At 40.1% G+C, this 17,288-nt stretch overlaps 1 protein-coding gene across 1 annotated transcript in view; it reads right to left on the bottom strand.

Annotated features, from left to right (window-relative positions):
• LOC140458131 (uncharacterized) overlaps positions 1 to 17,288 on the bottom strand; it is a 118,627-nt gene that overhangs the window by 49,656 nt on the left and 51,683 nt on the right. The window contains 6 exon segments of the mRNA XM_072552241.1: positions 3,608 to 3,667; positions 5,146 to 5,276; positions 12,605 to 12,690; positions 14,332 to 14,452; positions 15,583 to 15,709; positions 16,633 to 16,739. Coding sequence (XP_072408342.1) covers positions 3,608 to 3,667; positions 5,146 to 5,276; positions 12,605 to 12,690; positions 14,332 to 14,452; positions 15,583 to 15,709; positions 16,633 to 16,739 — 632 coding nt within the window.

The raw sequence follows: 17,288 nt of genomic DNA, 5'->3' as shown, positions 1-17,288 counted from the left end.
GGTAGAAAGTTCACCCCCAAGGAAGGCGCGGATATTGTCGAGCCCTACTCTACAATTATGAACATTTGAATAAGGAGATGGGTAGACCATTCAGCCCCTTGAACCTGCTGTGCTACTCATTAACATTATTGATGATCTGCTTGTGTTTCAAACTCTGCACTTCCACCTACTGTCAATAATCTTCGATTCTCTTACCCCAAACAAGAATCTATTGGCTAGTGCCAGAAAAATATTCAGGGCACTTCAATAAAGTCACCCCCCTCAATTTTTCAAAACTCCACAGGAAACATGCCCAGACAGTCCAACCTTCCTAATAAGCCAACCCTCTCATTCCAGGTATTAATTCAATAAACCTCCTCTGAACCACCTTCAAAATATTTACATCTTTCCCTGAATACAGTGACCAAAACTGCACACAGTTTTCAAGATGTGATCCCACAAATGTCCCATATCACTCAAGTATAACATTCTTACCTTTATAATCAATTCCTTTTGCAATAAGGGAGAGCATTTCATTCACCTTAATTACCTAATGTATCTGTACATAACTTATACAGCCTCATACGTTAAAGCATCCAAATCTCTGATTCTCAGAATTCTGCAGCTGTTTTCCACTTAAGTCATATGTTGCTATTTTTATTCTTTCTGCTGATGTGAACTATTTTCCATTTCCCCACATTGTACCAGACCTGACAAACATCTGCGCACTGCCTTAACCCTTTTAATTCAGCTGCCAACAAATTTCTTTTACGTCTTCTTCACAACGTGCTTTCTTACCCATATTAGTGACACTTGCACATTTAGCTACTATATCTTCACTCCCCTCATTTAAGTCATTGACTTGACTGAAATATACTGATTTGGAGATGCCGGTGTTGGACTGGGGTGTACAAAGTTAAAAATCACACAACACCAGGTTATAGTCCAACAGGTTTAATTGGAAGCACACTAGCTTTCGGAGCATCGCTCCTTCATCAGGTGATAGTCGCTCCTTCCATCAGGACACTTAAACCTTCCAATTAAACCTGTTGGACTATAACCTGGCATTGTGTGATTTTTAACAAAATATACTGAGTGAGTCTACGTGCACCATCTCTCTCAGTCTGAGTCCTGTAAGCCTACATTCGCCCCCTCCCTCAGTGTATACTGAGTCAGCCCACATTCACTCCCACCCTCAGTCCAAGTCCTGTCAGTCTACATTCACCACTCCCTCCCTCAGTCCTGTCAGTCTAGATTCAAGTCCTGAGCCTCCTCCACTGCCAAATCGTAGCCATCCGACGGCTGGAGGAAGAACACCTCATCTTCCACCTCATCCTCCAGCCACATGGAATCAATGTCGATTTCACCAGTTTTCTCATCTCCCCTTCTCCCACTTTCTCCCAGATCCAACCCTTCACTCAGCACCACCCTCTTGAACTTTCCTACCTGTCCATCTTCCTTCCCACTTATTTGCTCCAGCCTCCACTCGGACCTATTATCATCTACCCCTACCTTCATCTACCTATCACGTTCCTAGTTACCTTGCCTCAGCCCCATTCCCCACAACCTCCACATTCCTGATAAAAAGCCTACATTCACCCCCTCCCTCAGCCTGAAGTCTGAATGAGTCTCTCTTTAACTGGCCAAAGATTTCTGTATTTTTATCAGATTCTTTATTTTCCTGCCATCTCTAAGTCTTCTTTATGGTAATAGTTCAGGAGTTCTCTGTGAGATGCCTGTGCTCTAAATTACTTACCTACTATAGGTCTTGGAACTGGTGAAGACAGTGAGCACAAGTATCCTGCTCAATGCCACAACCAAAGTAAACTTCCATCCCGACAGGATGTCACTGTCTCATCATGTGAACGGATGGTTATTGTCAGGCAACAGGGCCACCAAGTGGCCAGAGTGATTAAAACCACACTTTATTCAGAGCTGGGTTTTATTTGTAGTAATGAAGGAATTGCATTTTAGAAGGGGAGTAAGAATTAAAACTCTCTATCTCAGCTCAGGTCCTCCACTGAAAGCACTGGACCCGATAGAGAGTCACAGTTTGGACTGCAACAGAGTTTGCACTTGCTGAGAACTGATTCTCAGTGACTCTTGTTTTGATTTTGAATGTGAATTTCTAATCAAAAAAGAACGCTGTTGTCAAAACCATTAATGCCTTCTCCAAAATTTATTTTGGGGGTTGGAGCGCTCCATGATTAAAGTACTGTTTGAATCACTGTGGCCACTTGATAGCACTGTTGCCTGACAATAAACACAAGTCCTTGCTGAAAAATGTATTAGTCTTTGAGGAGGTAATGAGCAGGGTAAATAAAGAGGAGACAGTGGATGATATATATCATTTATAATTTCCAAAAGGCATTGATAAGGTACCACACATACAACCCATGGTGTTAGGGGTAGTATATTAGTATTTACAGAAGTTTGGCTAACTAATTCAAGACAGAGTTAGAATAAAGGGGAGCATTTTCACGATGGTAATTGTAAACCTGTAGAGTGCCACAGCAATCAGTGCTGGGACCATAATTATTTATAAAGAATACTAATAATTTAGATGATGAAAGTAAATATATTATCACCAAGTTTGTGGATGACACAAAATAGTTGGAAGATAAGTTGTGAGAATAAACAAAGAGTGTATGCGGGAATACTGGCAGGTGAAGTGAGTGGGCAAAAACTTGGCAGATAGAATATAATGTAGGAAAATGTGAGGTTGTGCACTTTGGCAGGAAGAAAAGAGGAGTTAAATTTTAAATGAAGTAAAACTGCAGAAAACTGCAGCAGAGAGGGATTCAGGTTCAGAGTGAATCACATAAAGCTAGAATCCAAGTTCAGCAGTTAACAGAGAAGGCAAATTAAATATTTGCCTTTATTTCAAAGGGAATGAAATATAAAAATATGGCAGATATTGCCAGAACTTTACACAGCACTGGTCACACTACAGGTAGAATACTGCAAACAGTTTTGGTCCCCTGAAGCAGACATCTGCTGGCATTGGAGGCATTCAAGAGAAAGTTCATCCTGAGCATGTCTGATTTTCTTATGAGGAGAGGTTGGGCCTTTTCGGAGAATGAGAGGTGACTTTTTGAAATACACGAGATTCTTAGATGGTTTGATAATGTAGATGCAGAGTGGTGCTTCCCTTTGTGAAAGAGCTGGGACCAGAGGGCAGAATGTTGGCTGAGGGCTAATAGATTGACTGATAGTGCAAAGAAATATCCTGCTCATCCTCAAATAGCACCATGTGATGTTTTCCATTCAGATGGTTCAGTTTAACGTTGCTTCCAAAGATAGACACTTCTGACAGCATCATATTCCTTCAATACTTCAAACAAGCCCATCCGCGTGACTCCCTATCCCTTTCTACTTACAAGTTACAAAGAGGCAACAATGAGGTTACAAAAGCCAGGAATAAAAATAGAAAATGCTGAAAATACTCAACAGGTTAGGTAGCATCTCTGAAAACAGAAATAGAGTTAATTCTCCAGGTCTGTGACCTTGTATCAAAACTGGGGAAGAGGGGAGGGAAAGGCATGGAAAAAAATGGGGGATGGATATGATAACATGGAAGGCAGGAAAGAATAAATGATAAGAAACAAAATATGCCGTGCTTACTTACCACCAGATCACCTCCTTTTGCCTTTGCAATGAAATCAACATTGCAGCCACCAATTACAACCTGTGGACGCACATCAAAGAGGAACAGGCAGTCAAGTTTCAGTTTAAAAAGAGCGGCATTTTCTCTTCCGTTGTTCCTGACATTTTACTTGACTTTAAATTGATGACAGAGTGACAGTATATAGCACTGTCTTAGCAGAACAGGCTGTCTAAGCAATTCAGCCTTTTAGGATTTTATTTTTGAATTTCCTCTATGACACAGCAAAAATATCGAGCCTCCTTACCACCACAAACGCTTACTTAATTAATGAGATTGGGCAATTTTTCTGCGTCACATCACAGGCAAAATGAGAAATGGAAAAATGTTACTGGTCCACAGCATATCTAAGGAATTCAAATATTGCAAGTCAGAAGATGAAACTGCTTCTTTGGATCCAAAATAATTTAGCAACTTAACAAGCCTCAAAATATATAATTTTTATAATTGTCATTACAAAGTTTCACAAGCTGTCTTTTCAAAGGGATCACAATCTACATGCATTCTCTATGACAATACCATCATTATGGACATTGCTGTTTTTCTGTGCCCTACTGTAAGTGGAATCTAATTTTATAATTTGAATTATAATTAGATCTGCTGCAATATTTTTACAATTAACTGATTTACCATTGAACAACCCTTGTAAATAAATAAATTATTTATTATATAGGGGTTTTATTACTCAGTACTATGGGAACTTTCTTTGATCTTCCTGTTGAAGTTGAGAGAGCTCAGACATGATCTGTTCCTAGACCTCTACGTCTGCAGGTCTGAACAGAGGAGGTGAACCCAACAGTAACAAATAACAATTACACATAGAGTTTACTTTTTAGGCTCTGTGGAAATAGGATCGATTCTTTTTTCAACTTAACCTCTCTCCCTCCCCCCCCCCCCCCCTCAATGAGAACATGGATTATTCCATAAAGTGATACCTGAAGATCATTAGAATGAGCTTAACATCACAGGACATTCTGGACTCTGCCTGACCCCAGATGTCTGAGAAAGCTTGCTGTGTCTATTACTGAAGATATTGCCTTTCGTAAATCCAAGACATAGAACAGATTCTGAACATTTTCTTCAATGTTGTGGAAGGAAATTAGACTGAAATCTCTTCAGCTTGCACATGCCTTTTCTGGAAGTATTTTCAATTGACATCAGTTTCTGGCCTGAGCTCTACAGGACAATCTATCAACTACTCATTCAGTAACTGCAACCAAAGGTTTTGATTTAAAGCACACTTAAAAAGGACGAGTGTGTCACACCGTACCACTTGATCCAGATTGTATGAAAGGGAAGGTTTCATGCTTTCCTCTTTGTTAAAAGAGGCAGACTCTGTGTTAAAAACTGGATTTCTCCATCCCTTATGGATCAGGACAACTGCAGACAATTTTAATGGTTATCAAGTGCTTCAAGGCAGTGACGTTTTTTGTGAAATTATCATGTTTGCTGTAGCATCGCATAGTGTTAGGGGAAAACAACACAGTCTGAATGTAACTTACCAGCTGTGCAAAGGAATCCTTCTTTAACCTTGATGGCTGTGACAGAGTGCTGGATTTGTGGTGACACTGCCTGCTGAGGGCACACGCGATGCGACTACCCACTTTTGCATTGTTCTTGATGAGAGCGATATCTTTTTCAGAGTTAAGGGTTGAAAATGTATCAAGTGCTATATGGCTCACCAAACCTAATCCTCCAAAGTTCTATCATAACTTAACATAAGCTGCTTTCCACAGGCAGGTGAGGGAAGAGATGAAAAGTCCCCTCGCTCCATAGTCAACTCAAAAGTCATAATTCAGTTCACAATCTCACAAGCCCATACTTACAGATCTGAGCATCTGCCCTCCACAGGAGGCTCACCCTCAGTGCTAGCAAATTGCCACATTGTATAAATATAATTGTTTACAAATGGGAACTAAGATTATAAAAAGGAAGGACAGAAGAAGATCATCAATTTGTATTAAAGTTAATCAACGAAACGCAAACTGCAATTGCAGGAAATCTGTAGGGCACAGAGCAATCACTCTGTGAAGGGAAAATAAAACTCTCCAGTCAGTTCTGCTATAACATAGTTAAAGATCACACAACACCAGGTTATAGTCCAACAGGTTTAATTGGAAGCACACTAGCTTTTGGAGCGACGCTCCTTCATCAGGTGATTGCGGAGGGCTCGATCGTAACACAGAATTTATAGCGAAAATTTGCAGTGTGATGGAACTGAAATTATACATTGAAAAATTGATTGTCTGTTAAGCCTTTCATCTGTTAGAATACAGTGATAGTTTCACTTCTTTCATGTGTAAATCACAAAACCTTTTTTTTAAAGTTGCATTCTCGGGTTAGCTGTTAACAATGGGTGATAGCTAGACAATATGTTGAAGGTTTTGGCCCCCTGTGTTCTCTGTCTATGACCTGATGTTTAGATTGATTCTAATCTAAAAAGTGAGATAACAGAGTTTTACATAAATTCATGCAGTTTTTGAGCTCAGACTTCTACATGAATGTATGCAGTTTTTGAGCAAAATACAATGTAACTCTGCAAGTACAAATTCACCCCACAAAATATATGTGTGCATGTGGGCCTTTGTGTGTGTGTGTGTGTGTCTGGGGTGGGGGTTGTGAGTGTGAGAAAGTGTGTGTGTAGTGAGTGCAGAGTTTCTTAAGTCTATGAGGGGGTGCATGTGTGAGTGTGCGTGTCTATGTGCTCGTCTGTGTGTACCTGTGTCCGTGTGTATGTCTAGCTATCACCATTGTTAACAGCTAACCCAAGAATGCAACTTTAAAAAAAAGGTTTTGTGATTTACACATGAAAGAAGTGAAACTATCACTGTATTCTAACAGATGAAAGGCTTAACAGACAATCAGTTTTTCAATGTAGAATTTCAGTTACATCACACTGCAAATTTTTGCTATAAATTCTGTGTTACGATTGAGCCCTCCACTATCACCTGATGAAGGAGTGTCGCTCCGAAAGCTAGTGTGCTTCCAATTAAACCTGTTGGCCTATAACCTGGTGTTGTGTGATTTTTAACTTTGTACACCCCAGTCCAACACTAGCATCTCCAAATCATGACTACTATAACCTGGTAGCTCCATTCTCATTTAATCCGTGTTCGATGAAAATTGAGGAATAGCAGCACCATTCAAACTAATGGGGCTGGAATCATGTTATAACCAATACATGTTATAAGTTCATGCTATAGAAACCTGAGCTACAAATCTTCTCAAAACTTGGTACCACTGTCCCCAATTTGTCAATCATGTTACAGTGAATTCACACTTGCGTTATAGCAGAATGACCTGTATTTGAATCTGTACTCTCAGTTACAACATAACTCAAATGTTGTGACACACAGTTTGACCCACACATCCATGACAGGAAAAAAACCTATTCAGCCTAAACACCAGCTCTACATTGGTGGTTTTGTGGGTGATAGCACCTAAACGTACATTTTTGTTTAAGTGAAATGGAAGTTCCTGCATCTATTTGTACATTTAACATTCCCACTTTCTAGAGAGTTAACACTCCCTTTACTTATTCTTTTCCTTTCTAATCTTCTTGAAGAAATTCATGTTAACTTGACAACAATGTCATGAATCTCCTCTGCATTCTCTCTCTAGTGCAATCACATCCTTCCCTTAATGCAGTGACCAGACCCACATGCAATAACATGGAGATAACTTTCAATTTCTTTTTTAAAAAACAGCCACAGCATAACCTTCCTGTTCTTAAATTCTATGCGTCAGCTAATGAAGTTTGGAGCCAACTTGCTACTTGCTCTTGGCTTTCATGTGGGATCTTGTCAAAAGTTTCATTATAATCCAAGTGGACAATGTCTAACACTGGTGACCTCATTGACCTATATAAAAGCAAAATACTGCATTTGTAAGAGATAGAGTTACAAGGCATGGAAACAGACCCTTCGGTCCAACTTGATCATGCTGACCAGATGTCTGAAACTGATCTAGTCCCATTTGACAGCATTTGGCCCTTCCTATTCATGTACACATGTTTAAATGTTGTAATTATACCAGCCTCCGCAACTTCCTCTGGCAGCTTGTTCCATACACGCACCACCCTCTGTGTGAAAAAGTTGCCCCTCAGGTCCATTTTAAAATTTCCCCTCTTACCTTAATCCTATATCCTCTAGTTTTAAACTTATCTACCCAGGGAAAGAGACCTTGACTATTCATCCTATCCATGCCCCTCATGATTTTATAAACTTCCAAAAGGTCACCCCTCAGTCTCTGATGCTCCATGGAAAATAGACTCAGCCTCCACTATAGCTCAAACCCTCCAATCCTGGCAACATCCTTGGAAATCTTTTCTGAACACTTTCAAGTTTAACAACATCTTTCCTACAGCAGGGAGACTAGAACTGAGCACAATATTGCAAAAGTAGCCTCGCCAATACCCTGTACAGTCTCAACATGACATCCAAACTCCTATACTCAGTGCCTTGACCAATAAAGGGAAGCACACCAAATGCCTTCTTCATCACCCCGAAAAACCTGCAACTCCGCTTTCAAGGAACTATGAACCTGCACTCCTATGTCTCTTTGTTCAGCAACATTCCCCATTAAGTGTATATACCCTGCCCTGATTTACTTTACCAAAATTCAACATCTCAAATTTATCAATATTAAATGCCATCAAGGTCCTGTCATACTCTGAGGTAACCTTATGTCCTGTCCACTACACCTTCAATTTTGGTGTCATCTGCAAACTTACTAACTATATCTCCTATATTAAAATGCAATTCATTTATATAAATGTTGAAAAGCAGTGGACCCAGCACTGAACCTTGCAGCACACCATTGGTCACAGGCTCTTGTCCAAACAACCACCCTCCACGAACACCCTCTGTCTCCTACCTTCAAGCCAATTTTGTACCCAAATAGCCAGCCTCCCCCTGGATGTTCCAAGCGATCTAACCTTGCTAACCAGTCTTCCATGCAGAACCTCGTTGAATGCCTTGCTGAAGTCCATGTACAGATAACGTCTACCACTTGTCTTTCATTAATCTTTTTTGTCACTTCTTCAAACTACTTAATCGAGTTAGTGAGATAGGATTTCCCAGGCACAAAGCCATGCTGACTATCCCTAATCAGTCCTTGCCTTTCCAAATGCATGTAAATCATGTCCATCAGAATCTCCTCCAACGACCTACCCATCACTGACCTCAGGCTCACCAGTCTATAGTTCCCTGGCTTTTCCTTACTGCCTTTCTTAAATAATGGCACCACTTTTGCCAACCTTCAGTTTTCTAGCACCTCCCCCATGGCTATCGATGATACAAATATTTCAGCAAGAGGCCCAGCAATCTCTTCCCACACAGTTCTGGGGTACACCTGATCAGGTCCTGGGGATTTATCCACCTTTACATGCTTTAAGATGTCAAACATCACCTTTTCTGCAATATAGACAATTCAAAATATCACTTTATTTCCCCAAGTTCTTTAGCTTGCAAATACTTTTCCACAGTAAATACTGAAGCTAAGTACTCATTCAGAATCTCACCCATCTCCTGTAGTTCAACACATAGACGGCCTTGTTGATCTTTAAGTGAACCTATTCTCTCCCTAGTTATCCTTTTGCCCTTAATGAATCTCTTTAGATTCTCCTTATCCATACTTCCCAAAACTATCTCATGTCTCCTTTCTCCCCCTGTTGATTTCCCTCGAGTATACTCCTGCTTCCCTCGAGTATACTCCTCTAGGAATCCACTCAATCCCAGCTTGTCTGTGCCTGACATAAGTCTTTTCTTGACCAGAGCCTCAATTTCTCCAGTCATCCAGCATTCCCTACAACTACCAGCCTTGCCCTTCACACTAACAGGAATATACTGTCTTTGACCTCTAATTATCTCAATTTTGAAGGCCTCCCGCTTTCCAGCCATCCCTTTACCTGTGAGTAGCCTCTCTCAATCAACTTTTGAAAGTTCCTACCTAATACCATCAAAATTGGCCTTACTCCAATTTATAACTTCAACTTTTAGATATGGCCCATCCTTTTCCATAACTATTTCAAAACTAATAGAATTGTGATCCAAAGTGCTCTCCCACGGATGCCTCAGTCACCTGCTGCCTTATTTCCGAAGAGAAGATCAAGTTTGGCACCTTCTCTGGTGGGTACATCCACATACTGAATAAGAAAAGTTTCTTGATCACACTTAACAAATTCCTCTCCATCCAAGCCCTTAACACTATGGCAGTTCCAGTCTATGTTTGGAAAGTTAAATCCCTTACCATGACTACCAACTTATTCTTACAGATATGCGATTTACTTACATAGTTGCTTCTCAATTTCCTGCTGACTACTGGGAGCTTATAGCAGAATTCCAATAAGGTATTCATATCTTTCTTATCTCTCAGTTCCACCCATATAACTTTCCTGAATGATCTCCCAGGAATATTCTCCCTAAGTACAGATGTAATGTTATTCCTAACCAAAACCGTGACTCCCCCTCCTCACTATCCCTACCATAGCATCTATACCCTGGAACATTAAGCTCTGAATAAATACAATAGAAGTGTTGGAAAAACCCAGCAAATCTGGCAAGATCTGTGAAGACTGAAGCAGAGCTAGTGTTTTAAGTTCAAACATTACCGTTGTTTAGAATCCTCACTGACCTTCCTCCTTGTGACCTCCTCAAAAATTCAATCAAATCAGTCAGACACAAGCTTCCATTTAAAAAAAAAGATGGAAAAGCATAGCAGGTCAGGCAGCATTTGAGGAGCAGGAAAATCGACGTTTCCTGATGAATGGCTTTTGCCATTCGATTTTCCTGCTCCTCGGATGCTGCCTGACCTGCTGTGCTTTTCCAGCACCACTCTAATCTTGACTCTGATCTCCAGCATCTGCAGTCCTCACTTTTGCCTTAACAAAATGATGCTGACTGTTCTTTATAATCCCTGCATTTCTAAATGCAATTTATACTACTTTTCAGAACAGTTTCCAATAATCCGCCTGTCATCATAATTAGATTTAGCATCTGTCTATTCATTAATACCTTTTTAAAGCAGCACACCTGTAGCTATAGATGATTGGAAAATAATGCTGAGAGTTTCGATTATTTCCTCTCATGATTGGGATATGCCTCATCTCAGCCTAGCGTGAAACCTCAGACACCTGCTCAGCTTCAATCCTGAATGCTTACTACACACTGGCCTAAAAAAAAAGTTACATTGAATGTATTTTACGAACATTGCAATCTCCTGCACTGATATTACCCGGTTATCCTTATTTTTACTACTCTATTGATTATGAACTGCTCAGGAATTTGTCAACAATTTGCTCTTCATGTTGAGCTGCACAGAACATTTATAAATGCGCCATCACTAATACGTTATGGGGGATTAAAAATGTAAAACTTTCAGCTTCTGAAAATGGTACCAGTGTTTCTTTAGTGTAAAGGAAAAGGATTGAGGATACCACAAGCTTTTAGTCAGTGCGTAGTAAATCACACAACATTCCTTGTCTTTTTTGCTGATTTTGCTATAAAGGGCAGAAACTTGGGGCTGGATTTTTGGACCCTTTGCTGGACATTTTTCAGTAGGGGAGAGGGTAGTAAAATATGTAAGGTGACTAGCCAATCCCAAGACTGACCCCGATAATACACTAGGTGGACAGACGTGACAATTGGCAGCCTGATGGAGTTATGCCCTGGAGCAAACCTTCTGAGAATATCTCCTCTAATCCCTCTCCGCCCTTAAACTTGAAGACTCTGCTTTCCCTGGAAACCCACCCCCTTCCCAGCCCCCATAGAATTCAGCCCTTGGTGATGACTCTGAGTGGGACTGGCTTTTTGAAAACAGTATCCACTTCACTGTGTACCTTCGTATCATAGTTCCTGTTCCAATGTTGATGGAGATCAAGTATCATGGAAAAGGTGTAGTAGCTCCCCTTATCAAGTGGACCTAGACTTATAGCTGAAAATGTGTTGCTGGAAAAGCGCAGCAGGTCAGTCTGCATCCAAGGAGCAGGAGAATCGACGTTTCGGGCATAAGCCCTTCTTCAGGAATCCTGATTCCTGAAGAAGGGCTTATGCCCGAAACGTCGATTCTCCCATTCCTTGGATGCAGCCTGACCTGCTGCGCTTTTCCAGCAACACATTTTCAGCTCTGATCTCCAGCATCTGCAGTCCTCACTTTCTCCTCGACCTAGACTTATATCCAATCTATAAATGGAGGGATGAAATTCTCCCTCTGCTCATTTCAATGAAACATGGATGGAATCTAATTCTGAATTGAATTTCAATGACAGGGATTTATTTTCTGTGGAGCTAATTTTGTAGTAGTTTCTTAATTCCCAGCAAAAGTTAAAGTACTTTGAGGGGATATGATTCGAAGCTAGCAACATTGACCTGGGGCTGGTACAGCCGAACCAGGCAAATTGATCATTTAGGGAAATAATTAGACTATTAAGTGATACAAGTTGATAAATTTGAACTTACTAACAAAAGATTAAACAGCTTGAGTCACTCATATAACCCCAGAGTCTCTATAACATTTATTTCACCAAACCTAAAACTTTATTCAGTCTAACACAAAGAGGTACCAGCCCAAGTTCTGTATTTGGTTACTCAGGAATTGTGAACATTAGACAATAGATATCTGTCCTTAAAACTTCCAATAAAGTAAACCGTTTACTTCTACCATTGCTGCTGAAGCTAAAAATACATCCAGTATGCTGACACTAGTAAATCTATAAGGTATTTTTCACTTGAACTTTAACTATTGTGAGTTTCTAACATCACCCATGATGCTGCCAGGTAACTACCTGACAGGAATGACCATAAAAGCTCATCTAAAGGTTGAACTTAACTTTGCAAATCTTCAATTTGCATATCTGGACCCACTTAATTCTTGTGCTCTCGTGTTTTTTGTTCATTTGGATTAAATTTAAATCCTGTATAAGAACACTTATGGAAGAAAATTGATTCAAAATATGAAGGATACTTGTAGTTAAGGAAAGTCCTTTGGTGAGCTCGTGAATTCTGGTTAGAATGAAGGGAGTAACTTCCTTGCTCTGAATACCTTTATTCCTAATGGTGGCGAATCAAAAAAAAAGCTCACTGTCACAATCAGTCAATCCAAGATCAGAAATGTCCAAACTCTTTGTTTTCCTGGTCACAACAGGGATCACATGTAAATATGTTAGCATATTTCTCAAAGTCAAGATTAGAGTGGTGCTGGAAGAGCACAGCAGGTCAAGCAGCATCCTTTTGCCTGAAATGCCGATTTTCCTGCTCCTCGGATGCTGCCTTTTCCAGCACCATTCTAATCTTGACTCTAAGCTCCAGCATCTGCAGGACCCACCTCCACCTATATTTCTCAAGGAGCTGAGGTGGAGAGATATTGGGGTTCTGATATAAGAATTATTCACTAATGAGTCAACAATGAGAAAAGGAATATTTTCTAAACCTGCAAACTGACAGAATTCAAAAAGAACGAGCAAATGAATAAGAAAGATGAATATACTTAACACATAGCTGCCTGGGATTTGAGGGTCAGAAGCCTTTTTTGGGGACCATGGGAATGGAAATTTGTGTATTTACAATCAGCACACAGTAAGAAAATAAAACAGCCTCAGCCAGTGTGCACTCTTTCCTTGTCAAGTAGAAATAGTTGCGCTCACTTGAAATTTGGTATTCTTGCAATGGTCTTGATGAAAAACCTGAGCAACATGTCTCTCTTTCAGTAATATGGTGATTACACCCAGGTGAATTGTGTAACATGAGCTCTTCAAAGACGAAGATGTTACAAATAAAATGTGCTTGATGAAACAGAACAGATTAGGAAAGCAGTCTCCAATAGATAGATGTAGCTTGGAAATTACCGGACCTATTGAATACTTCAACAGGATCGCTTTGTGTTAATTCTCTGAACTGGAGGCTTTCCAGAAGGCTGAATATGAAACTGGTCTTATTAATTTTATTGATCATGATGAAAGATGCTAACAGAGAAATTCAGCCTGATTTTTGTTAAGAATAGGTAGTCAAAACCGAAGCAAGTAAACCACCATCTCTCAGACAGATGTTTCATCATGATACCGAACAGTAATGGCACCCAAGCATTTCTGCACTTGGATTATTGACTAACCAGACCAAAACAAACAAAGTTTTGTTTCTATTTGTTCATGGGATGTGGCCATTGCTGGCTAGGTCAGGTATTAGTGCCAATCCCCAATTGCCCAGAGGGCAGTTAAAAGTCAACCATGTTTCTGTATGTCTGGAGTCACACATAAATCTGACTCTGTAAGGATGTCAGATTTCCTCCATAAAGGATACTAGCAGACCAGTTGGGTTTTACAACAAGCAACAGTGGTGACATGATTATCATTCGAGAGCTTTTACTGGATTCAAATTTCACCATCTGCTATGGTGGGATTCAAACTCTCCTCCTCAACATTAGCCTGGGTTTCTGGAATACTGGTCAAGTGACATTATTACTACGCCATCACCTCTCAGTGGAGAAAAATAAAACTTAGCAGACAAACTTCCTAATTATTTGTTGTAAATGTATAATGTAAGTGACAAATAGAAGGAGCGCTCCTTACTCCTGTTTCTGGTGTTTCCATGGTGCTTTTTAAACAGATTAAATGGGAGGAATCCTTGTGCGATTCACCCTCAAAATAACACCATTCACTAGAGTCATTACTGACATGTTATTCTTGTGCTTCATACCTGGCTTCTACCACAGCCTGCTGGATTGCATCGTCAATAACCTGGCTTGATGCTGCCTGCTCCTCTGGAATAGGGACAGCGATTAGCACACCACTGTCATGGCCAAATCTACGGGCAGAAGCTATTAAAATTAAACAACAAATACTTACACTTTATTATCTAGTCACTTTTAGCCACCCTAACACCCTGGCAGTAAAGCTCTTGAAATTCAGTAAAGACCCTCCGAAGAGCATCCCGCCCATATCCACCCCACTACCTTATCCTCGTAACCCCACATTACCCATGGCTAGCCCACCTAATTTGCATATTCCAGAACACTATGGGCAATTTAGCATGGCCAATTTGCCTAACCTGCACATCTTTGGACTGTGGGAGGAAACCGGAGCACTTGTCAGAAACCCATGCAGACATGGGGAGAATGTGCAAATTCCACACAGACAGTCACCCGAGGGTGGAATCAATCAAGGGTACCTGGTGCTGCAAGGCAGCAGTGCTAACCACTGAGCCACCGTGCCGCAGATGTGCAGGTTAGGCGGACTGGCTATGTTATATTTCCTATTATGTCCAGGCATGTGCAGGTGAGGTGAATTAGCTTTGGGAAATGCCGGGTTTATTGGGATAGCATAGTAGGGTTAGTCTGGGTGGGATGCTCTTCAGGGGGACAGTTTGACTCAGTGGGTCAAAGGCTTACTTCCACACTGTAGGGATTCGATGATTGGTTGATTTTACCAACTCATCATCAGAAAGTATCAATGGATAAACTAAATTTACAAGAATTTTCACACAAATCTAAGTTCAGCTCAAGCTAAGATAGTGCATGAGCGTGATCATTCCCCATACTATGCACAAGTGGTTGACTTATATTTTATTCTACCTGGGTCTAGCTAAGGCCTAGTCATCCTGCTTCCTACTAAACCATTTCCAATCAGTTTAACACTGATGATTTTTTAAAACAACTTAGCCTAAAGTCAGACATTACTCCAACAGTGGACAGCAGAAGCAAATAAAAGATAAATTTTACTTTAATATAGTTCATTGTGAGATTTGCACATACTTCAGAGATTAAACAACACTGATCTAGAACAATAATTTGAAACTGGTGTAATCACTGCCACAACGATATGGTGTTTCTTGACCTCCCCAATGCAGATCTCTGAAACCAGAGGATGCAGTGCAGATTTTCAAGCATTATTTATAAGGTGCCATTTATAGTACGGTAATCTCAGGAAAAACAAAGCAGTTAGAACCAACCAATAAGCTGAGCTGCTTCCTCTTCATCAGTGACATTCCAAGGAGACTGAAAACCACTCTTTGGAATAAAGAATGCTGGGAAGTCACGTGTCTTTCCAAACGTGGCCACACAAACCCCATGGGTCTCCTATACCAACCAAAAGAACGTTCACAGTTTATATCGAATAATAAAACACTGCTGAGACTTCATTTTCATCTTGTATCACTTATAGGTCCATTTCAAATAGGATGAGCAGAATCCAATGCTGATCTTATATTCGTACCAGGAGGTAAAGGAAGAGGTGAAAATGTGGATCAGAGGAATATTGATAAGGGGAAAAGAATGTGATAAAGGGAGAAAGGAATCGGAATAAAGCAAGAGGGACAATAGAGAACCAAGTTGCCACTTGCTGCCCATCCACATGGTTTTAAAGGCAAGTTATTTGAGGAGGGAGTCACTGACCTCACAGCCCATGACACTTCAGACACGACAGCAATGTGATTAGGGGGCTCTAACATATTTGGACAAGACAGCTTGGAACAAATGAGGAATTGGTCCATTCATATTTCTATTTTGCATCAATGTTGGTGTGCTGGTACAATATAGCTTACTGAAAATACTACTTCAGTAAGTACTGAACCTTGCTTTGTGTTCAATGTGATCGGATCAAAAGCCAGTAGTACGTTGCTGGCCAATTAGTGTTGAATATGCAATACAGTTCATCATTGTTTTGTTTCTCAACTATTTCCAGCATTATGTACTCCAAATCCAGTCCAAATTAAAGGCTTTTGTCTTTAGAAGATCCAACAACATGCTCCAACCCATATACTAGTGTAACATTTAGTTTTCAATACCAGCGTTGATGGAGACTGCCATGAAACTCTAACGTAGTGTCAATGGGTGTTAAATCATTTGCTGTTTTCAATGTGGATTCATACCTTCTCTAAACAAATATGAGATAAATTGAAACCTATTTTACAAAGGATGAAAAAACAGAATAATCAATCAGACTAAGACAGCTATGACAGGATAATATTTCTGTATAATTGACAACCAATGAGCCATGATACCAAATATTCCAATGTTCGCCCAATATCTAGGATGGATTTGACTCCTGCTGAAACCACTGTAACAGGAGTGCGACCCAGTTCAGTCAGATCTGTGCTTACGTCCATTGCTGTAAAAGTTAAAAATAAATCTGTCACACTAACAGCATTTACTGTAGTAGTCTTGCTGCACATCTCATGGAACAATTTCTAATAACATGTACTAATCTTAAAAATATTTAACATACAATAACTGGTTCTTCACATACAAGTGCTGCCTAAATGGTTGGTAAAAATATGCAGGTGTTTTAAACCAGAACTTCAGTAACATTTCTCGAAGTGTGACCGTATCTTGAGTGGTCAATTAGTGTATATTGCTCAGTTCCTTTCAAATTAATTCTACATCACATTGTTACACAAAACTACCATAGAACAAAATTTGTCTCAATCAGTTCATGTTGGCGCTTATTCTCGAAATAAGAATGGCCCAATCCCATTTCCATATCCAAGATTCTCTTTTCCTTCCACTGTACTGTATCTGGATTGAGATTCTCTGTAATGTTTCGTTCTTCCAAATTGAGAGGATCCATACCAAAAACACCTTTTCCTAGAATGAGGTATCCATACGGAAACACTCTCTCCTGGATAGACTGCGTCTCTAAATTCTAGTCTCTAGTGAA

The sequence above is a fragment of the Chiloscyllium punctatum genome, chromosome 32 (genome assembly GCF_047496795.1).
Source record: "Chiloscyllium punctatum isolate Juve2018m chromosome 32, sChiPun1.3, whole genome shotgun sequence".
Taxonomy (NCBI): domain Eukaryota; kingdom Metazoa; phylum Chordata; class Chondrichthyes; order Orectolobiformes; family Hemiscylliidae; genus Chiloscyllium; species Chiloscyllium punctatum.
The sequence above is the reverse complement of the archived record's forward strand: the minus strand, read 5'-3'. Positions and strand labels throughout refer to the sequence as shown.